Source organism: Serinus canaria, chromosome 2 (genome assembly GCF_022539315.1).
Source record: "Serinus canaria isolate serCan28SL12 chromosome 2, serCan2020, whole genome shotgun sequence".
Classification (NCBI taxonomy): Eukaryota; Metazoa; Chordata; class Aves; order Passeriformes; family Fringillidae; genus Serinus; species Serinus canaria.
In genome coordinates, this window is record NC_066315.1 from 143,518,602 (window position 1) to 143,543,338 (window position 24,737).

General features: G+C 36.7%; 1 protein-coding gene across 1 annotated transcript in view; it reads right to left on the bottom strand.

Annotated features, from left to right (window-relative positions):
• The window catches only part of DNAAF11 (dynein axonemal assembly factor 11), a 49,652-nt gene that overhangs the window by 19,662 nt on the left and 5,253 nt on the right, over window positions 1–24,737 (bottom strand). Inside the window, exons 4-10 of the mRNA XM_050970855.1 lie at window positions 24,405–24,574; window positions 11,089–11,256; window positions 9,013–9,090; window positions 7,017–7,189; window positions 5,843–6,042; window positions 4,565–4,753; window positions 1,778–1,855 (exon numbers count right to left, since the gene is read on the bottom strand). Coding sequence (XP_050826812.1) covers window positions 1,778–1,855; window positions 4,565–4,753; window positions 5,843–6,042; window positions 7,017–7,189; window positions 9,013–9,090; window positions 11,089–11,256; window positions 24,405–24,574 — 1,056 coding nt within the window. The remainder of the gene's footprint in view (window positions 1–1,777; window positions 1,856–4,564; window positions 4,754–5,842; window positions 6,043–7,016; window positions 7,190–9,012; window positions 9,091–11,088; window positions 11,257–24,404; window positions 24,575–24,737) is intronic.

Below are 24,737 nucleotides of genomic sequence, written 5' to 3' on the forward strand. Positions count from 1 at the left end.
AGTGACACTAAAATACTTAGGTAACATGGGTTCAGGTAATGGAAAGATGCTCAAATGCTAACAGAGTAGATGATAAATTTTTTAGCAATAAAAATATTTGGCAGATATACTTTTCACTCTTTGCTCTCCTATATTCTGGGACAGTCAATGTGAAAGGAATTTTACAGGTTGTAGTTTACGAGTATTTTTTATTGGAAAAGTGCAAAGAATACAAAACAGTTTTATTTCCTGTCTTACTGCATCAATGATCTTGAGAATCCACTAAAACATTAAGGGTGAACAAGAGGACAGAATTATAAAATTTTCCAGGAGGAATCTTAATTAGAACTGAAGTACAGAAACAGTCTGTCCTCGGCAGCAAGCAGCCATTCCTCTTGCTAACTTTCCAAAAGAACATCAGAGAAGTTTGGACATTTTTATGGACATGAGACTTCCACGTTGAAGCAAAAACTTTGGAGAACGCCATCTGCTTACTTGTATCTCTTTCTTTATGTCTTTCCAATACCCTGCCAGATTGCATTGAACAGCTGTGACATTCTTGTTGAAGTCATGACAAAAAATGCTCATTGGTCTGGCTTTATGTGGGCACATCCAGAGACTAAATTCAGAAAACTCGGGTGACACAAACAGGGATGCTACTAACAGTGAACTCTGTTTCTTCTAAAAAAGATAGCTAGAGATTTAGTCTAAATGCCTCTGCTTTTTAGAGGCACAAGCAACTTCTATTAACACAAGATTTAAATTATTTTAGGCTTGTCTTTTTGGCTTAGAAAATGACACAATTTGTTTTTTTAGTCAACACATTTTTACTGAAAAAAAGTACATCAATACAATGGAAAGTATCTCCTGCTATAGACAGACTAAACATGGCTCTACATGACACTAAACTCTTGCACTACCTTTAATTCTCTCTGTTCTACTGAAAAGTGTGCACTCCATATAATTTCTTGAATTTGCAAGGATTTCTATATTTCCAAGATTTAGAAAGCAGTCTTCATGCTAATGATAAGCATGTTCATAGATTTGGCTTTGCAGAGGTAAGTGGCAACTTTCTCATCCCACTCTGCTGCAGGAGGCCCTATAGGGAGTTGTTTATAAGGAATAATGTTTGCCTTCAGTCCTCTGCTTTCCCTAAGAAAATGAAGGTTTGATTCAAGTAAAATCAATGGCTGATATCCCTGGAAACTCATTCCAAAACACCTGAAAACCCAAGTGCCTTTGTCAATGGCAAAACACAAGACACTCCTCTGTATGCCCATCCTCTGTTGCTGGAGTCCTCACTCGGGGCCACAAGGCCTCTTGCCACAGGAGCTGATTATCCTTCCCAATTCTGCCAGTTTTACACCTGTCATCAGAGGACAGAATGATTTTGTCCAGAAATATTACTGAAAATTATTTTTTCACATTTAAAGTGGCTTCTCATACACACTTATCTTCAACAGTTAAAACTTTTTACACTATTAGCAAGATGCTCCAAGAAAGAGCCTTACTATAGCAGGAAAAAGGCTAAAATATCTTATATCTTTTACAGAAAACAAGTTTTTCAATCTTTAAAGACAAAGATGTTAAATTAAACAATCTTCAACACAACACAATGACAACTGATTATTTTTTCAGCATCAGAATATAAATTTAGAATCCAGTTTTCCCGCAAGGAATATAATACTGCAACAAGAATTTCTCAGCCCTCTTATTTTTGGATTGTCACATATGTTGAAATAGTTGCCCAAATCAGCTACAGAGAGATTAGACTGCTTAACCTCTTAATCTTACATACTTAGGCACATTCACATTCAGAACTTTTCCTTCTGCAGTGACCAATGTCCAAGCAGTCTTCTCTCTCTTTTTCGATTCCCTTAATAAAAAAAGAAAGAAAAATTGTTTATGGCTAATCATTAAAAAGCTGCATTATTATGTAAAACAGCAAAAATAAAGAAGAGGATGTCAAGAGGTAAAAATTATCTGGTATTTGATATTAAGGCTACAATTTAGATCAGGAATAAAACAGATTGCATCATGAGTCCAATTGCACACTGAGAATGTCTAAAGATGAGCAAATAATTTATAATGTCAAGACTTACATGGACAGTGACTTCTTCTGCATGTCACCATGTCCATTATCAAACAGAAATATATCAAATTATCTGGTATACCATAAGAAAACCATGGATGGGTTAAATGTATGAAATGGGCCAGTTTTCTATTTCATTTTTCTAGTTAGGAATGGTCAAACTCAACATGAGGTGTTGCCACTGATAACTGGTTTGATGTATGGGAAAGCAATTCTAAAGAATTTTTATTCATGCTCACTTGATTACTCCTACTGAACAAATGCTTGGCCTGCCTTCAAACAGCACCTGTCTCTCAATCACTATTTTGCTCTAGCAAAAAGAATTTTAATGGTCAAAAGATTGAAAGCAGCATTAAATAGGATACAGTAGGACCAAAGGGCAGACATAGAGATTATTTGTTGATGTATATATTACATTTTTTGTTATGTTCTTTGTTCAAAAAATGCAATACATATTCCTGATTTATTGATGATGTACTGATATATTACTTTAATATTCACTATCCATTCCCAGGTATTAGCAATTAAACTATATCTGACTTTCCTTTAGTACAATAAACCAGTCATGATAAATTTATCTGCCCAAACAAAGCAGATCACAGTAAGATCATTAAGACTTGTAATACTGGTATTTTCCTGTGTAAATGTTTACATTATGAGCAAGGGAAGGAAGAGTAAGGAATCATAGTAACATGAAAAAGAAAAGTCTGCTCATACTGAAGTAAAAATATGGGGTTTTCTTTAAAAATACAGCACTGTAATTGTCACGTTGTATTCATCCAGTCTTCAGCTGGTCCATATAGTGGGTATGACCACTTTAGTCAGCATATTCAAAGGGAAAACATTTCTCAAAAAAACCCCAACAACAATGCATTGCTTCTTTTCTGTTCCTGAACGTATTTCTTACTATAAATTCAAGATTAGGAGCGTGTTAAAGGTAAATCACTAATGATAGATATAAAATATTATAGATTTAGAACACCTTGAGGGAAAAAACCAATAAAAATAGATTTGGTCTATAAATACAACGAATTTGAAGAAGAAATAAAAACACTTAAACAGACCTACTGGAACAACTACATAAAACCAATTTCTGTTTAAGAACAACAACTATCCAAGTGTTAAATACTATTCTATAATATAAATAAGATTTTATGTGGGATTTGTGGGCTGCCAGTCTTCACACCTGAATTCCTAGACTTGACACTTAAATGCAAAGTGAATGAACCACCACTCTGTTCAAAAGATGTTCTCAGAAACACCTCACAAATTCTATTCTACCACCTGTTAGCCTTTAATAATCTGCTCCCAGATGAAACTGCCTGTTCATGTGAACCATTTTAAGGAGATGCTGCGAAACTTTCTCAACACCAAATCAAAATTCCCATGAAAGGATTTTTAAACTCTTTAAATGCCTTGGAAATTTAGAAAAAAATCAGAAATTATTCTATCTTTATTATAACACTGTTTTTTACTGTCCTTGAATCTTTAAAGGGAAGCATTTGGAACACATTTGCTTTTGACTAGAGCAAGGCATTTTCAAACACAGCAAAACTCAAACTGGCTAGAAACTGAGTTTCAAAGAAGTTCTTCCAGGAAAGAAGTTCCTCCACTTCTAGAACTTGAATTAATAATAGCAACAAGTTATGCCCATTTCCAGATTTCCTGGAGAATTCCCTAGGACTGAAATTCCCTAGGACTGACTTTTTCAATACTTAGCCTTGACAAAAATTTTAAAAAGCAGGCCCTTAAAAAAGAACAGCTAAAAAATTCTCCAGCACAAAGTATGTTATATAAGTAGAAGACAGAGAAAAAAGAAAAAAAAGAACACATTGTAAACAAAAATACACTGTTTATGTCTGTGGAACTGATAAGCCAGCAGCAATAAAATACTAGGGTTTTTTGCTAGTATCTGCATATATTTTGCATGTTCAGCAAAACAAGTAACAAATTTATAAAGTTTTAAAGGCTTTTCAGATTTCTTCAGATTCACCATGTCAAATAGCACAGATAAAAGAATCTCATGACTTGTGACAAATATCTTTGATAAAGTATGGGAAAAAAATTTCCCAGTTACATGGAAAAAGTGCCTGAAATGCCACTTGGGCAAAAAAAGTGTAGCATGGCCTGCTTTACCTAATGAAATCTGCAGTATGGATAAATGTTTTTGGCAGAATGTTAAATGTTGAACTACACAAAACAGTTAGCTGACAGAAAAGTGGAACTTCTAAACCCCATAAAAAGAAGTTGGAAAAAAATTTTATTTAAAAACTCTGAGGAAAAATAAAATGAGTACCTAAATGAAGTTTAGAAAACAAAAGAAAACAAAATCAACAATCTGAATATTTAGTTAAGATTGTATAAGCCTATTTTAACAGGGATTTAAGCTGTCAGTTGTCAGTAATATTTAATGTCAGGCAATCATCTGCCTGTTCTCTGCACCTTTGAAAATTTCTCCTCCAATTCATCAAAGATATTAAAACAAAGAAGTACCTTACATTGTCTTTAGCTCTCCGTTTTTCTTCCATGTATCTGTGAGTTTCTAATCTAGATTCTGGAGTGTATGGTGTAGGCTCCTCCCAAAATTTTCTGTCTTCATCATCATCATTTTCAACTGTTCTGCATCTTTCCCACTCTCCACCTCCTTCTCCGTGATTGGTTTTTTCCTGTGGGGAGTCTGGGCTATAAAAGATCACTGAAATATTATCCCAATGAAATGAAGGAAGAGTAACTTGTTAATAAATTACTGCAATAATATTTTTTCAATCCAATAATAACTGTACAATTCCTACCAAGAATGGTATCTTATGTATTTGGAGAACATTCTCTGCTCTGCTTCTTTTGTCAATCAACAAAGCATATTTTGACATAATGTTTTTCTTTTACCTGACTATAAAGTGATAGTATGGCTATACCTAATCCCCTGAAAACTCTGATAAATAGTTCAACAGATTTAATTTCAGAAAAAGAATGTTCAGATTCACCCTCACAACTTTCAGGTGAGAAAAAACCTTCACTTCATGTGTGTTTAAGAATTCCCAATATTAGGCAGCAACAGATTAGAAATTTATAACGTAGCAATGAGCATCCCCTCAAATGCCTGAATAATTTTTTCTCCATAGCTCTAAGCTTCTGTAAATCTCCATGAATAGAGAGAGAAAACTAAATTTATGATACAGGTGTGATCTATGAGGACAAGTTCTGCAGGCAGCTTCATGAAACAGTTTCTATGGGATTAAAAATAAAATGGGTAGCAAGAGCAATAGAAGATGACCCCAGACAAAAATCCTGCTGCTGTCTAGATAATGTCAGTGACGTGAAGTGGAAGAAGGAGGAAAATCAACACCAAAGGCCTGCAATACTCCATTTCAGTCTTCAGATGCTGAAGATAATGCTAATGCAAAAGCAATTATAGATGAACAGCTGCTTTCTCTGGAACCCCTGCTTCACCTTAAACAACAATTTCCAGCTGTTCTCCTGAAAGAAACTATTAATTACACTATTTTGGCACCCAGACAACTTAGCTTGGAGTTTTGGGAGAAAAAATTCTATTGAACTGTGTCTGCTGGCCAATAATAAGCTATGTTTGTAACTAATTATATTGTTCATTAGAGGTAACGTGCATGAGGAGAAATAACTCTGCTTGAATCAACAATAATGATGAACAAAAATATTTAAGTGGAATTATATAAAATCTTTAATGGAAAAAGCCAAACTTGTGAATAAAGAAAGAATTATGTTTCCTCACAAACTGTTGTTGTTCACTGTTACCTGTCACATCCAAGCTTAGAGTCCATCTGTTTCTGTTTCTCATCCTTTCTTTCTTGCATCCTTCTTTGAGCCTCTTCCTTTTCTCTGGCCCTTTTGAGAAGATAAGCTTCTTCTTGTTCTCTGATTTTCCATTTCACTTCTGGATAGTTTTGAAGTGCTTTAATCCTCTCTGAACGTTCTATTTCTTTACTATCCAAATACTTCCCAAAGAGGAAAAAAATCAATATAAATATATGAGAAATTATAAGCATATTCAAATCAATAAATCTATTCAATTGTAGTTTAATTTGGATAATTAAGTTCTGTCTATAATTAGAAATGCATCTTTCACATATCAATAGCACTATGTGAGTTATACTTTATTACAAAGAATTAACAATAACTTGCTATTCAGATCTGAAAATGGTTTTGTGTTTCCAAGATCTGCTTTTAGCATTTTCCAGGAATTTTAATTAGTCTTACTAGACTATACAGTAGAGAAGTACCTTCAGCCATTTCTGTTCTTTGTCTGATTTTGATTCAAAATTATTTCTTTTGATGTCTAAGTTTATTGCCAACTGAGGAAGCTGAATTTACTCTTAATAAGTTAAACAGTGCCTGTGCTTCTCTGAGGAAAATTGTGAGAACATCTTTCAGGCCTGAGACTGCTTCATTGACAGAAATCATTACCTCAGTTCAGTTACAGCAGAAAACCACAATCTCAAAGTGTCTATTTCCAGCCAATGCAATGTAGTGCAATTTTACACCAACTTGGATCCTTTTACTGTCTCACACTGCAGGTTTAGTACATGTTGGAATGGTACCAACAACCCACTAACTTTATGCAATCTTGCTAATAATTTAAAAATACATGGTATATAACAACCATGAGGAAAAAACTGCCAGAACTGTACAATAAACTCATGTGAAAAAAAAAAAAACCTGAAAAAACTTTTGTTTAAGAATCTCCAATAATGATGACAGAAAAGTTAATGAATAATTGTGATTCCATCAGAATAGAACCAGTTATTATCATATTATTTATTGTAGTAATTTCTTCTTGGGAATAGAATTTCCTGTGAGCATTAAGAAAAAGTCTATTAGCTTTCCAAATAAGGTGTTTATTTTGTTTAGAATAAGTATGTTCAGTCAACAGTACTCATGTTTTATTTGGATTTAAGTTTTAAAATCTTACTTTTAATTGCTGAAGAGTTGCCACTACAAATGGTCTATATCCTTCAAATTCAGTACATGGGTTACCCATTAGAAACAGTTCCTTCAGATGAATATTGCATTTTAGGGATTCAATGCTGGAGAGTTCACCAATGAAATTTGCTGTCAGGTCAAGTTTCTTTAATTCTTCACAGCCTGTTTGAAAGAAACCTTAATTCAATTTGTCCATAACATAACGGTACACAAGATGTACATACACACACACAGACACAATTGGATATAAAACTGTCTCCATTTGTGTTCTGAAAACTGGTTTCATTCTATCATCTTTTCCAAGACTCTTTCTCAGAGAGAGTGACTCACAGCTAAAGTTTATGAGCTTACAATATTTACAGGAATTAAAAAAACTCAATAAAACACAAAATACCATAACATTATTTGCTTTATCAGTATCAAAACTTTGCGGACATTCATGGACGAGCTATTTAATTTTCAGATAAGCTGGATTTCATTTTTAACAGTCTGATTGCCTTGATACCCCTTCTCAGCTAAGTCTTGATCATATGGCTAAAATACAATCCAATTGCTTAAAGACAGCAGGGTCAATTATGAGTTTTAGTTCTGAGTGTGGTTTATCTCTGGTAATATTATTCAAGTACAAAGATAAGAATTCCCAAAAACTCACTGCAAGTTAGGTTTCCCACTCTGTGGACTCAGCTGTCATTGTAAATACTTTATCGCTGGTTAAATTGCAAATACTGGAGAAAGTGTTTGTACTAAAACAATTCATTACAAACAGATACTATAAATTACATAACAAAATGTTCTAGAAAATCTGATTTTTAAATTTATTAGCCTTTCCTTTTAGCATAATGTGTCCATGAATCATAAACTTGACTCTAAGAATAAAAAGTTTAGCTGAGAGCAAGCTCAGCTTTGATTCACATCACTGTAATCACTTTCCTTTCCTAGTCTATCTGCTAATTTGTATGCACAGTTGAGCTGTAAGAAAATAAACAAAGTAGAACAATTTATTAGGGGATTTAAATAACCCAAATTTACACAAGGACCAATCCCAAAGGCTGTAACTCCTAAGTAAATGACAAATCACAGTAATAAGTAATACAGACTGACAGATGAATTTAAAATTTAGTGGCATGAAAATAAATGCAAATTTCTCAGCAAATTCCCAAATATGTACTACACTACCTACTTCTTCACCATTTTCAAATTTGTGTTTAGTCTATTTGCTTGGTTTTTATTTAAGCCATCCCCTTGAATCAGCTTGCAGACTAAAAAACACAAAGTAAACCAAGCAACCACCCAACTAAACCAACAAAAGAAAAACAAACCAAAACCAAAACCCACACACACATACAAATAACCAACCAACCAACCAACCAACCAACCAACCAACCAACCAACCAACCAATCAGTTTGTTTGTTGTTTTTTTTTTTTAACTGTTCCTTTGTCAAGATGGATATATTAAAGATTCTGGCCTAATCAGAACTGAGAAACAGAAAAAATCAAGTCATATACTATTCAAGTAATATGGAATGTGTTTATGGGTTGCTCCAAGTCTTAGATTTTAATCTTGGAAAATGCCATACTTTGCACATGAAATGTGGAAAAGTGACAGGATAAAGGATTAAACACAGATAAAACAGACATGATGTCAAGCAATGAAAGAGAAAAAAAATCCTCTGAAAACCTCTTTTAAAAAACCTCAGACCCTCAGTGCAACCTGTGCTGAGCACAAAACCTTCTTGTGTGTGACATTTGATTCCTGAAGATGAAACATGACCAGGAGACATTTAGGAAACTTCAAAGAGAAAAATTCAGCAGTAGAAAGTGCTTCTACAAAGAAGAACTTAACCCTGCACCCAAGGATCCTCTACAGATCCACAAAATACCCCCACAGGTGGGCACGCTTAATGGCTTCCACTCTCTTTTACACCAAGACACAACTTCAGTGTTCTAATATGAAAAGGCAAAATGGCTTTTTTCAAAATCTGACCTTCCAGATTTTCAATTCTTTCAATGTTGTTCAAAGCTACATTTAAATATTCCAGCTTCTTTAGTTTGCTCACATTTTCTGTAACAAAATATAGATGGATTATTTCAGTTTTCAGCACTGGAAAGTATGATGGTTTCACTTGCTTACTTTACTTTAAAGCAACAATGAAGCAAAAAAATTAGGAAAGGACAAATCAGAATATGTACCACATTACTGGACATTAATATTTTAATGTTAATAAAAAGACAAAGAAGTTTTCTGAAAACACAAAATAAAAAAGCAAAAACAATAAGGAAAGTTATAAACACATTTTTTATCACAAATCCATAAAACACATATCTAATTCAAGAGAAATGGCTCAAAAAGCATAGTGAGACATTCCATCTTGGTAACTGTGAGATATCTACAAATTCAGTGACATGAATCCTACCACAGTTCACTAAGAACTTGGAGAGGTATTTTCTACATAATTCACAAACAAATGGTGATGTCAATTTCTCAGCAAAAACTTGTGCAGCTTAGTTTGGATGTTTGTTTTTGTTGCAATATTTCTGTAAAGAAATGAACATTTCTGTATTTCTGTATGATGTGAGAGCTGTGTTGAAGCCAGTGGCACCACTCACACTCAGGGGATGCCTGAGAAGCCCCTCCCTGCTCATGAGGCAGGGCTGATCTTGAGGTTTGCTTTAAGAAGAGAAATGAAACAGCCCAACAGGGCCAATATAAACCATTTCTCTGTGATATTCAGAAGCATGCTTGGAACTGCTGTGTCCTCTGCAAGGAGATGTTGGTATCCACTGGGAAGAAAAACTTATCAACTTCAGTACTTTGTAACATAGCCCCTGTTGAGAAAGTTTTTGGCCACTACTATAGTGTGGAGAGGAGTTGGTGGTGCTTGTTTTGGTTGTTTTTTGGTTTGGGGTTGTTGGGTTTTTTTTATTTGTTATTAAGAAAGCTGTCATATTTTACAAGAATATATGAATCAGCAAGTTGCATACTTTTTCAACTCCTACAGTTAGATTATGGTAACATAAAAATTGCTAGTCTCAAAAATGAAATTGCTGAAAAAAATTTGTGTTCAAAAAGCAACAATCTGAATGTGATATCCTGTGCTAACCTGAAGGAGGCCCGAGTGTTTACCACAAGATGAAATCTTGTGCCTTATTAACGACTCATTAACAGAGAGAAAACCAACTTTTTTTACCCCTTCTTTTGATGGAGCAAAGAAGAACAAAGCAGCTTAAAAAAACTTGTACTCTCTGGGAGAAGATTCCTCCACTTTAGGAAATGCTAAATCTAAATCTCTCACTTGAAAGATTAAGTGTTCTCAAGGGACTCATCAGGAAACTCTAAGGATTTGCCTACGAGTTCTGAACACAGAACTTCCTCCCAAAACCTTAGTGTATTTGTCTTCCTCTTAAGGAACTTCAATGAGATATTCTAATATAATTTCTGAACACTTCCAACTTTTTGTTGTTCATCTACACAATATGTGTAGACTCTAAGCTTTTCCAGCCCAAGGCTTGATGTCACATCTTCCAATATGGAACAAAAGCAGACCATATGAAATTATATCTTGTCCTGTGGTGCAGGAAGACCATTAAGGCTTTGTTGAAGAAAGTTAGGTTCATGCTAATGCAGACAAGCAAATATTTTATCTCAATAAAATTGTTTCAATATTAACAAAAAAAAAAAAAGATTTGCATGAAAATGAATTTTTAAAAAGAGCCTGAAAGAGCTAATCCTGTGATATCAAAGTCCATGGTATATGCCAAACTCTTTTGACTCTCTGCTACAAGATGGGATATTTAAACTATATCCTGATTTTTGAAATTTTAAGGTGTTTAAAAGGTGTTTCACACTCATTTTCTAGTGACTTGTATCTCAGTAGTATATTTTTAATTTTAAATTTCCCTTGAAAATTCCTGAGCTTCTTAGAAATTTCATAAAGAAACCAGGAAAGCAACTCTTGTTAGGAGCCCATTCCCTTAAGTATAACAGGATACTTTTTTTTTCTGATTTCAAAATTATGCGTGTGAATACATTTTAGAAGAATCATACTGACAAGAGACTTACCAATTTTTGGAATTAGGTTATTCTGAAGATAGAGAATTTTTAAATCTCGACACCATTTGTCAAGATGCTCTAGCTTTTCTATTTCCTGCTGATGTAAAGAGATTTCTTCCAGTGAAAAAATTTCACAGTTGTTATGTTCTGCACGTCTTCTAACAAGATCCTCAGTGACTGAAAGAAACATTAGATGTCATATTTCCCTTTAATCATTTTCTGCCATCTGACTTATGAGCAAATTATAAAATCATTAAAATATTTTGTTCTGCCATACCAAATAGCCCAGTAGAAATGACAACAAAAATAAAATCTGCCAGGAAAGATATCAAGATATCAAGTAGCTTCGACCCACTCTGCCACAGTAAACATCTTTTGTGAAACACAGTCACGTCACCTGTAACATTTGGAAAGATCCATATGAAAACTGCTGAGTCTTCCATAAGAATGTGATACAACCCTTGCAGAAATTAATCCAGCAGCCACTATTTTCAGCATAGCTTGGGTTGCAGATTGATTCATGTAGACAAGTAGTGGAGTGTTTTATGCTGTTTTATTTCCAGATGCCAGATGTTCACATCCCAGACAGCAATGGGGGGTGGGGGGGGAAGCAAACTACAGTGTGTCATCATATTCTTCCAGCAGCACAGGGTGAACAGAAATAAGCATGATAAATGCTGAAAGTGGGCAGATATTTTTTATGCCATAACTAACTCCTGTTTATGAATGTTTATGTTAGAATGAAATGTATACCTGGTATTTTTAGGCACTACCAGCTCATCAGAGCCAGCAAAGGAGTTAGAGTGGCTGAAAAACACCAGAGACCTGGGTTCAGTTATCATGTTGTAATATTTAATGCCAGGCAGTCTCTCAAACTGTGAAAGGCTCTGTATAATGAAGGTAAAGAAATTCTACAAGAACCAGTGCTCACTCCTGAGCTAGATAACAGAACTTTGTTTCCAGCACACTGGACCAAAAAGTGCCAGCATTTTCCTCTCCTTGACAAGCATTGGACTATAGTGAAGTCCTGAGGAAAACCACAGGGTTTTATCAAGTTAGCATAGGTATTTTCATGATTTTTAATGATGAAAAAAAAAAAAGACAAAATGCCTTACAAAAAAGATCTGAAGAACTCAAGTAAGCTAAAAGTATATAAAGAACAGTGAAAACAAACTTCCTACCATGCATTAATTAAAAGTACTCTTTCTCTTTACTTCTTTGTCTCAGGGAGGTTTTGTGAAATCATCCAGCTTTATTAGAGGTCCTGGAATGGCTGCACACATTCCCATGGACCAACAAACTATGTACCAATACAGCCCAAACTCTCATGTGCCTGTACAGCTCCTCTATCTGCAGTCTTCAGGAAAGGGTGAAACTGGTTGTATTTATATTATTTATAAATGTCCAGGCTTAAATCTCCCTTCTGCTCAAAAGAGATTCACCTGACAGAATTAATTTACAGAATTAAATGTGGAGATACAGATACTGGTTGAAGGGGGAACCTATCTGCACATAAATGATATTGGAAAAGGTGTCTTTATCTCTTTTAAGCACATTGAGCAGGTTTATTGCATCTGAACAATAATCTTCCCTTCACTTGAACTTGATTAAAGTAACAGAGAAAAGAGGAAAAAGAAGTCAATAATTGTGACCAAATACTTCAGTATTCACAGTAAATATGAAAAAAACACTGACATTTTATTAACTTACTTGGCAAATCTGCTAGAAATTGAAAGAAAAAAAAATCTGCTTACTACTGTGTTTGGCTGCAGATTTTTCAGTGCCACTACTACCAGGTAATTTTGAGCAGGAAAACAATACTCCCCAATCTGCATATGTACACACTGGTGTTGTGAAAAATGCATTTCTGATTGGCTTTTCTCAAATATTAAAAGAATATTATTAATTTTCTTAAGTAATGTGTTAAATATCGTTCTAGGTTATAACATATTGTTAAAATAAAAACTATGCTATGTAAAATACTTTTTTCAAAGAGAACACTCGCACTGAGAGAGCAGCCACAGGGCACCTAAATCTTTCAGAGAAAGAGAATTTATTGCTCCATTATCAGAAGAAATTAACTTCTTCCTGCCTCGCTCAGCCATGAATACGCTGTTAGGATTAAGAGGAAGAAGCTTGCACTGACCAGACAGAATCCTTTGTTTGAATGGAATTTATGCATCATGCAGGAGGTGTATGAATATGCAACAGGCTGTTGTTTTTAAGGGTTAATCCTCTGTTATGATGCCCAGAAAAAGGTATCCTTAACTCTTTGTTTTTATTGTGTCATATTGTCCTAAATCCTGATTGTCCAAATTTTCATTACTCTAACTATATTACTATTTTTAAAACTATTTTATTACTATTAAACTTTTAAAATTTTAAAAACAAGTGACAGGCGTTTTTCACAGGTGGCAATATTATGCTCTATATCCTTTATACAAAAAGAAGTCATACAAACTATTCTTGAAAGTTAATTACAGCCCAATTTCCATTTGGTGATGAAAATTGAAATTATTTTTGCAGCAATTCTCCAACAATGTCCACTTTCATTAACAGATGATTTGCAAAGCAGAGACAGTCTTTCACAATAGAAGCTACAGTGAAGCTTTAGAAACCTAATTTGACATCCTGTTGTAGGGAACTGCCTGACTATTTGACATTTTTTGTAAGATCTAGTTCATTTAAGAGGAATGAGGAAAACAAGCTTGCAAGAGAAAACAAATTTTAAATAAAACTTAAATAACAGCATCTCCGGGACACTGACAAACACACTGAACTCACTAAAAAGTTCATTATCCAGATTTTCTGGTGTTGTGTGCAGTAATAGGAGACTGGAGCAGCAACCTGAGAGTTCACAGCTACTCTCAGGCTCCCATGAACACAGGAGGAAATGAGGGATGGCATCAATCAAGTAGAGAGAACAGATCTTGAAGTTCTAATGCCTGGGCTTCCAAAACTTACATGCTTTACTCGAAAAACAAAGCAGAAATGAAGGATAACATTAAAGAAATTGAAAGAATAAGCAGATGGACAGCTACAGGTGTATCAGGAGGTGGTGGGGGAAGCTGCATTTCAGAAAAGTGAAGTATGCCACCATTACTTTTAACTCAAATTCGTGCTGCGCTGTTCAGGAGGTAAAGTCATTCTCTTTCAGGCAGTGCCTGCTCCAAGAAGGCATCTGCCAGCTCCCTGCAGGGAGAAGCAGCTCCTGTCCAAAGCACTGTTTGAGCTCAGCATGGGACTGACAGTCCAGTGATAATATACAATCAAAACAGATTGCAAGAAAAATCACAGAGGAAGGGAACTCCTTTTTCATGAATAAAAGGTGTGAGCACTCAGCCTTTTGGGTCATACTGCTGTACCTGTAAAAGATGATCAATTCCTAAGTTACAGTATGGAGTGTTTTACCTCCCTTTGGGGTTTTTCCACATCTGACAGAGCTGGGCTCTGACATAAGCCATCCTATCCAGCATCCCCCCTTCAGGGGCTGCCCACCAAGGAGGGGTCCCCACCTGGGCCACCCCAGTCCCCTCTCAGAACTGCTTTGGGAGGCAAGGAACCCCTGTGCTTCACGTGGTGAGATAAAATGGGGGTTATTGCCAGGGAGGAGGAAAATCTGACAATTATCCAAGGGAGGCAGGAGGGCAAGGGGCTGCCAGGGGACTGTGGGGATGGTGGGGAAGGGAGACAACTGTGGCGCGAGGGAACGTGAACCAGAGAATTGTTTAGATTGGAAAACACCTTTATGATCACCTAGTACAACCCAGCACTGCCAAATCCACCACGAAAACACGTCCCTAAATATCACATCTACATGAGTTTTAAATAACTCTAGGTGTATTGACTCCACCAGTTCCCCGCTCAGCCTGCTCCAGTGCTTGAAAACCCCTTCCATCAACATTTTTTTCCCAACATCTAAGCTACACCTCCCCTGCCACAACTTGAGGCCATCTCTTGCCCTGTCGCACGGGAGAAGAGGGCAGCCGCCCCCTGGCCACAGCCTCCTTTCAGGGAGCTGTAGGACGCAATGAGGTCTCCCCCGAGCACCCCAGCTCCCTCAGCCGCTCCTCATCACACTTGTGCTCCAGCCCCTTCCCCAGCTTTGTCGCCCTTCTGCGAACATGAAGGAGGCGCGCAGGGCGCGGGGCCCGTCGCGGAGAGGAGGGCAGGGCCCGGGGAGGGGAGGGAAGCGGCGCTCTCCGACACTCACTGCGCACCATGGCCGCCCTCGGCAGCCGCCGCCGTGCCCGGCCGCGCCGCGCTGCCACAGCAACGGCCCCGGCCGGCGGCGCCGAGGGCGGCGCCGGGGCCTCGCTGGAGCCCCGGGCGGAGCTGCAGCGCCCAGGAGATGCCGGCCCTGCCCTCTCTCGGCAGGCACAGTGTCTTTTCCTCAGGCATAAATTTCCCGTCTCGTACTTTGCATGACACTTCTGTCCTCCTGCTGCGTATCCGTCAGCTAGTTTGCCTCACACATTTTGGGCGGAAAGCTTGTTTTCCGTGGTTTGTGAAAGCAGCCTGTTCCAGTGATTTACAGTCTTGTAGAATTTTAGAATCGTAGAACAGTTTGGGTTGGAAAAGGCCTGTAAGATCACCAAGCACACCCGTTAATTTGACACAGCCAAGTCACCCCTAAACAATGTCCCCCCAATGCCAGGTCTGCACCTCTTCCAAATCTTTCCAGGGATGGCGACTCCACCACTTTCCTGCACAGCCTGTTCAATTCTGGATCACAACCAGCATCGGGTCAAAGTGGTGACATCAGGAAAGTCATTCTGTATTTCTTACCTGTCTTCATTAACCTAAAGGTCTAATCAAACCAAAGGGTCATCTTCTACTAACAGGAAATTCACCCATACATTTAAATAAGGCAGTAGGAATTGTTATAAAGGTCAAATTCATTTATTAAGCCATTTACCTCTGATGTGAATGCAGCTCCCCACAGCCACTCAGCATCTTTCTATCCATATTGCTGATTAGAGGAGTATGAAGGTGCCATTGAGTAAGGCTCCTGAGATTTGTGGAGATGATGAGACACAAAGAAGCAGGAGTGGTTTATGCACTTTGACTCCGTTGTATTTGTCCTGGCCTATCTGACTGGGTAAGTAACAACTCCACTCCGAGGTTTAAACAGATGGTTAGATGTGGCCCACGGCCCCTGCACAGAATCACAGACATTAAAGAAGGGCCTACACATTTACCTACACATTTATATCAAATTGCAGGCCTTTTCAAAAAATAATTATTTGCTAGTAATTTTTTTTTTTTGGGAACAGAACTCACAACCAAATTACTAATTTCAAACAAGGAAAAAATCTTGTTTTCGCTGTGTACAGTATTTTAAACCCTGTGTTTATGTTGTGTAACATTGAAATGCCTATGGTATTTGGTGTAGCTAAAATCAAGGGGTGAAAGTGTTCTTCCTTTTTTCAGGTATCGTGGATGATAATTCTAAAGAAAGGAATATAAAATCTGCAATTAATTAAATTGCCAAATCAGTGAGTTGACTTGATGAGTGGGTTGACTTGGCAGAATGCCAGGTGCCCACCAGCTTTTTTTTTTTTTTCCTCACTTCCCAGCCTCAACGAAAGATGGGGAGAAAATACGATAAGAAGCTCATGGATTGAGATAAGGGCAGGGACATTAAACAATTACCATCAGGGACAAAACTGAATAAATTTGGGGAAATTAATTTAACTTTTTGCCAATTAAATAGAGTAGGATAGAGAGACATAATGACAAATCTAAATCTACCCTCCTTTTATTTCTCCCTTCTCCCCAGCTCAACTTCACTCCAAACTCTTGTAGCTCTATGTCCTTAGTTAAGCCACAGTTTGTTTTAATCAGTATGTACATAGGTCCTGTGTGACAAATCTAGTTCAGCTGCAGGACTTCTTCTTCAAGCAGGTAACTTCTCACTTGTGATGAGCACAAAAGTAGAATTATCTGTACACCATTAACTGAAGAGCTCTCAGAATATGTTTGATTTTCTCTTGTGAAGAACAGGGTTTTTTCTGACTCAGAGCTAAATTACTCAGGAAGACAGTAAGCAGCACTTTGGACAAAGGACAAAGCTAGGTGCTGAAGTATGTTATTTGCTGTGTACTTTATTTTCACACAGTTGTTGTTTTTTTTTTCTTTTTTAAATTATGTACCAAGAGTTTAGCAGCACAAGCCTGAAATCCTGGCGTGAAGCAATGTACATGCCAGAGATAATGTAAAGAACCATATTACAAACAGGACATTGAAGATGAGAAGAAAAAGTCACCTCTGCATGTCTGTCATGAAGAAATTCAGTTTATCATTTTAATATATTACAACTTTATTTGTTACATGTGTAAAACAATGCAATATGTATATCTATGTAATGACAAAAACAAACTTTATAGCATTATTATTCCAATGCTAGCATTTATAGCATTATTAATACAGAAGTATTTTGGAAATATCTTGACTTTGTCCATACATACAATCATGTAAGGTGCTCCAGCTCCAGAAAATTGATATACATGGACAAAGCTGTTGAAATGCTGCAGCTTAGAGTCTTGGCTGGTGTAAATCAGCTGATTGATACCCACTCAGAATTTAAACCTATCTATTTTTATTTATTTCCTATTGAATTACTGTTTTTTCAAATATTATTTTTTATTTTATTTTTCTGTGGTGCTAAGTAATGTAGTCACCAGTACAAAACAAGGCTTTATGTTTGCACTAAAGTACTAAAAAACCCTCCCTCAAAGAGCACACAATCTGCAGGGCAGGACATGAACTCAGAAATAAGAAATTCACTGAAACATATACAATTTCTAATAAAAACAATCTTCATTACTGAAAAACACTCTCAAATACAAGAAGAAATAAAAACAGGAAGAACTTTACTGATATAGAAATACCAGAGATAGGGGGGGGGAAAAGCAGCATGAGAAACCATAAAAATGGAAACAGCATAAATGAAGTAACAGTCTTGTTGGGTGTATATAGAAACGTGCAGAGGTTTACAAAATAGTGCAGCCAGTTCATAAAAATGTACATCAAAAAGAAGATGTTGCAGAACTGGACTAAGTGGTCATAACCTGTATTCTGTACCGTGCAGTTTATTCCATATAACTTAAATAAAAGATGGTAATCTTTGTATGGTTTGGCTTCATGAGTAATGCTTTCAGGATAACTACAAACCAGACTTGCTCACAGACCAGGAACATTAAAAATTAAGGAATGGCATCGATATTATCATCTTCCACATGACCATTCCCCCTATAAAGCACTACATGATATATACTCAGGAATGACCCAGAAATTCACCTGAACACAGCTGAAGTAAGAGTAGAAGACAAGGTATAATGATAACTATCATATATATTAAAAAAAGCAATAAATTGTAAAAAAAAATGCACGGGTGGGTTTAAATCTACATCTCAGCCCTTCTATTTGATTCTTTTCTCTAAATAAGGTGCTATGTTAAAGGGGAGTAAACGTTTAATCACTGGAGACAAAAAAACCCATAAAATTCTAGTTGTTTTCCTTGTTAGTATATGTGTCAGTTAATCACCAATCAATAAATGGGTTTACTGTGAGAGAATTATATTCCACAATTATCCTAGGCTTGATACTGTAGTTACCAGAAGCTGCAAATACTCATTACCTCTGAAAGTCTAGATTTACATGTTTAGGTTGGAAATTTTTTTTCAGTTTTTCATCAAAAAAATCCTGGCTTCAATTTTTTTATCCAACAGGAAGAATCATATGATTGTGCTTCTTTTCAGAGAAAAAAGATCAGGCCTGTTTTTATGTCCATAGGAGTATACAGAAGGGAACTGCCAAAGCCAACCAGTCTGGTATCAGACAAGAACTTTGTTAATTCAACATCCATGAATATCAGGGAAGGCAGATCTTAATAGATCCTGAGCACTTTATTTTTAGCCCTTGAACTCCAATTGAGAAATTGTCCCAGGAGTTCCCTCACTCCAGATCAGAACAATTCTGATTTACAGTTTGTATTTATTAATAAACCAATTATAGGAATTTATTGTAGACTTTTTTTTTTTCAATCTCAATCAGATTTTTCTTTGATAGTTTACAGTGAACTAAAGAGTTTACAGTGAACTCTTCTTTTCTAGTTTTCAGCATAATTGCTTTGATGATTGCAGGGTAATTACAGTCAGACTTTTCTCTCAGAATGGGATTTAAATTTCCAGATTATTATTTCAAGAGATTATTTAAACACTAAAAATCTTTATAATCCTTTAATTTTAAAATTATTTTAGTAATGAACTTTTTACAATAGGCATAAAATAGATAACAAAATATTTACATGTTTTACAGAGTGATATTTACTCTCAGTTGTCTATGTATTTTAAAGAGGAAATATTTAACCCAATATTATTCAAGTGTACTAATTACAAGTAAATATGAGGATGAGTATATTAAATACGGTTTTAGTTACATAGTAGATCAGTTATCACAAGTATTCAGCCACTGTCCAAATCCATTATCTTTGATAGCATGTTGTAACAAGAAATTAATACATAAAATATGACATCATTTTTATTAAAAAAAATATTTCATGGGAATTACGAAACACTTTTCATTATCTAGGCAAGATACTACAGATATAGCATTTCTTTTTGTGAGTTCTTTCAGGTAGTCACCAAGAACTAAGGCCTCACTCACATTTGACCAGAAGAAAAATAAAGCTAAAATTAATTGTGTTTTGGAGGGAGAATACTATCAAATCTGTTTTATTTTTTTTTCCCACAGGAACATGTAACCATGGCCATAAGGAGGTATCCCGGAGTTTGGTGCTGAAGAGCTGATGAAAATAAATTGGAGGAGGAGGAAAAATGAAAACTGTTATTGAACTCATTTCAAAATGCACAGAAGTAACAACTCTGCTTTTAAGTTTTTACAAAGTACAAGATACAAGCATGTTTTTAACTGTAGAAGGTCCTGTCTTGCAGTAACCTGTGCCAGTCTGTGTTTAGTTTAGTCCTGCCATACAACAAGTGCCAAGTTCTCTACTCCATCTTGTTGCACGTGCTTTGGTTAACACTGACAGTGGCTTTCAAAACCAGAGTGAGCTTTCAAGCTCTGGTGTTTCAGCCCTTACATAGACAGTTCCACTGACTTTAAGAAGTGCCTTATGTGGCATCCCCAGCTTGGCATGCTGTGAGTAGGACATTTTGTCACCATAGGCAAAGTGATCAAATGCCTGCACTCCTTTCTAAAATGCTTTGTTCTCATGATTAACATCCCCCTTCTAAGAGCTGAAAGAAAGGTTTTCCAGGTTGTATCTGCAGCTCTGCAGATGCCTTTAGATCTCAGAAGCTGAACGGCACTCAACCAGGAAACCGATGAAGAAGGCTGTTCTAGCCACTCTATAAGGAACACAAACTGGCTCCACTTGGTTCCTTCTTTTCATGTTTAACTGTACAAAGTAAAGATATAAAGGAAATAACAGAGCCAGGACTGGAATGACCAACTCCAAGTACAAATAAATCAGAGCTCTTCTTTTAAAGGTTTGAGCTGCAGCAAGGCTTAGAAATGCTTGTAAAACAGAAACTGGAGTGTGAGGATGAGGAAAGAGAATAGGGAGTAGAAGAATGTCTAAGTGTTTTTCAGATATTCTGGACCAATTCATGTTGGTGCTGCTTCACTGCTTCAGTGGAATGCAACCAGCTCAGAGCAGCACAGCACCTGGTCCTGCTGTTCAGTTCACACTTGGGAAAAGGAAGGCTTGTTTTGCCTGTTACTGAAAAACATGTTTTCTCTGGGCTGAAGCACAGCAATTGTTAACAGCTTACACTATTTAGACTGCTGCCAGACAACGGAAAGAAAATATACCATCCAAATGCAATAAAAAGGAGTTGTAGACATCAAAGTGGAGTAATTTGCAGTGAAAACTGGCAAGGGTCCTGTAGCTAGACCTTCTTTTAACGAAAAGTCCATGGAACCTTTCTGATATGTTTGGACCCTGTTCCATAATAGGACTCATCCCCAAAAATATGGAATTCCTTCTAAACTTAAACATGTACTCACCAACTGTTCTTTATTTCTTATAATTGTCTGTGGGGAAAAAAAAAAAGAATATATTTTTGTATGTCTTGATTTAAACCACAGTGTCCTATAATTATTATATATTATCAGTAGGTTCACAAATTCAGCTAAGCTGCAGGACTACTTGTTTGAGCAGGTAACTTCTCACTTGTGATGAGTATAAAAGAGGCATTCTCTGTATACCTGCTGCTGAAGAGCTCTCAGAGTGTTTTTTCTCTCGTGAAGAACAGCTTTGTTATGACTCAGGGCTAAGCTATTCAGGGAGAGGGAAAGCAGCACTTAGGGGCATGTGCTTGCAACACACTGGTCCTGACCTGGTGGCTTTGGTAAAACCAAAGTTTTAGGGACTACAGACATAGCAACAGACTGATACATCATCTGTCAAAAAGTGGGACTGTCATTGCACTGGGGCTGTCCAAGTTGTGCCTTGCTGTTTCTGACTTCCAATGTACCCAATTCAAAGGCTGAGGTCTGCCAGATTGTCTTGGTGCCCTTGGCATACACTGATCTCCTGAACCCTGACAGCTTCAGAAACAAAAAAGCTCCTCTTGAGCTTCACTTTCAGCCCATAAAAATTCAGATGAGCCCAAACTTTTTAGTATTAGAAGCATTTTGTATTTTAGACATTTAGAATTTTGTGGTGCAAAAAAAGGTGAAAGAATGGTAATTCATAAATCCAGCACATCCATACTTGCTTTCAGCGTGAAGGCCTATGTGTGAGCTAATGGTGCATTGGGTTAGAGAGGCCAAATTATATCAGTTCTGTAGTCCCTGGAAGTTGGTGATGTGGCAAGCATCACAATTAGCTGGTTTTATTTTTTCCAGTTAAAAAAAAAGGCTAGGTCTGGTGGCCTGGGGGTGGACTTCAGTGCAAGGCTTGAAAGTACACCTCTAGAATCTTAAATTACACTGCTTGAACTGTGTCTGCATCATGTCAAGGCATATTACGTTTGCCTCCCTTTTCTGCTACAACATTTATTGCACATCATGAAAAGGCAGGTTTTTGAATTAACAGAAAGTTTCTGTGAATCCAAATCAGTAACTGGAAAAGCCAAATGCTCCATCAGTAAATTTAGATCCCACCTTCTGTCTTCTGACATGAAAACAACAGGAGGAATCTCCTTCCTCTTCTTATTATAAAATGTCTAAATTCCTCTGTTCATCACATGGCACTGGAACCACTTACCAAAACTTAGTTGTTTTGAAAACTGTATCGAGACTGAAGAAAGATGACACAGCAGCATCTTGGGACAAAAGAACTGTAAAATTAAAATGCAAAGTGCTGTAATGGATTGAAGTCTACATTTGTCCCCATTTGACCAAATAATGCTCTTATTAGGATCAGTAAGACCCGTGGATATACATTCAAGGAAAGAATTTGTTCCTCAGATGTGACTTAGTAAAAAAAAATATATGTTGGAAATAAAGAAATTCTATACTTACAAACTAGAATCATCAGCAACAAAGTGGCAGACAGTCCTCCCAGAAAATATCTGACAACATAACAATACCCAGAAAGGTTAGAAAAAGCCAAGAGATGCATATTGGGTTAAAAGAGGTGAAGCCTGCGTGGGAGGAGGAGGAAGGGTTCTTGCAAATGAACCCTCTGAACTCTGGTAGGTGAACTGTAATTTGAAACTTTCAATTATGTAAACTATCAAAGATAATCTCCTGGAAAGAAAGACCTCAGCATTCAGACTGAGAGAAAAACTCACTTAGAAAGACATGGATCCATTCTGATTCTTCTCAGCCTGCCAAAACCCCTGTCAAAGCACACTTGGCAAAGTAGCTTTCATATCTGCATACATATTTCTTATTTTGGTGCATATCTATATAGCTCAGATATTTGCCTGCATTGACTATTATGTGAAAATACATTTTCACAGTGAGACACATATAACTTTGAAAATGTGATCCTTAATTTAAGTTTTATTCACCAGTTGAAATGAAGCAAGTACTCATGTCAGAAACAGAAAATAAAAGAAATAAAAATTACCTTGTACATACTGAAATGATTAAACACATGATCAGTGCAACCATCTGAGAAATGACATTTTGCACTGTCCTGGATTCTAAAATAGAAATCAGAAAAATAATAGGTTTTAATGAAAGTAAATATTTTACAGGAGGTGTTTGCAAAGGCTACCTTCAGCCTGTGAGACCAGTCTCTTCAGTTGCTTTCAAAGAGAACTTGCTTGGAGTGATTCAAAGCAGAAACCTAATTTTCATGCTCTGGGTGTCTCTCAGGAGTCTTTTTCCCCCACAACTACAGAAACACTGTGCCCTCCATGCTCTTAGAAAACAAGCCTTTCTGCATAATTGCCTGTTTTAGTTTTTGCTCACATGCCCTTTCCTCCATTTTCCTCTTCATTCCTCTTTTTTTTCTGAAAAACGGGTGAGGAAAAGATGTGAGCAGGGGGTAGTAATCAAATACCATTTTTATGATTTTGTTATTTTTAATCATTCATTTAAAATATATGTTTTGGTAAACAGATTCTATTCTGCAAGGGGCCAGATCCATATTTTTAATGTATTTTCACTTCACTCTAGAAATAAGGCATGCCAGAATAAGAACATAACATACCTGCATTGCTCCAATTCTCTTCATTTGCATTTATCATAAATGAAGAGCAGGATTTTGAAGCACAAAATGGTTCCTCAAAATGAAGAAAGTCATCATCTTTGGTGAGAAATGCTCCATTAGGTGCTGGAATTTGCCTTTGCGACACATGGTTATTATATTCAGAAGAAAAGTCTGAATCACCTACAAGAAATGCATGTATAACTGAGATTGCACAGAGGAAGAGCTCTGAGACTCTGTATTAATGAATTTAGGAATTAATTACTGAATCACAGGAGAGGTTGCAAATTGTTATGGGTAGGGAATCGGTGGGTTCAAATGCATGCAGGAGGAAATATGCAAAATAAAGACAAAACTGCATAGGGCATAACAGATTAAGTTATTGAAAAAGCCAGGTCAAAGCAGACAGTGCCAGGTGTTAATTACACCAGAATAAACATTCCTGGTGATGACTTTGCATTCAAAGTCAGTAAAAAAATTACTTTTTGGCACAGAGGTCTTTGCAGAGTCATACTTAGTTTTAATGCCAGAAGCTTTATTTATCCCTTAGAATTCTGTACTTCATTCTATCCTTTACCTGCACACCTTGGCAGACAACACCTGCATAACTTCCAGAAAGAGATACCCAGTTCACACTAAACACAGACTGCAATGCTGTATCTTGATTACCAGGTACCTGATCAGGGCTTACCAATATCACTGTGACTGGCTTCTAGTTTACTGCCTCCATCAGGCCAAGGATCCTCTACATGGGAGAAATCCATCCTGCTGGGAATGGTGGAGCTGAGCCATGAGCTGGAGGCACTGAGATTGAACAAGCTGTCAAGAGAGCGACGGATTTTCTTCCTTCGCCTGAATACCCTAGAAAGAAAGGATATGTTGCCAAGGAATAGAGTTAATTATTCCTGTTGAGCTGGGACAGAGCTCTAAAGCTTGCAGGAATGACATGAAAGAACAAGGTTCTGGGTCCTGCTCCCAGTCCTGTTCTTGACCCTGGGCATGTCACCAGGAATGGCTACTGCAC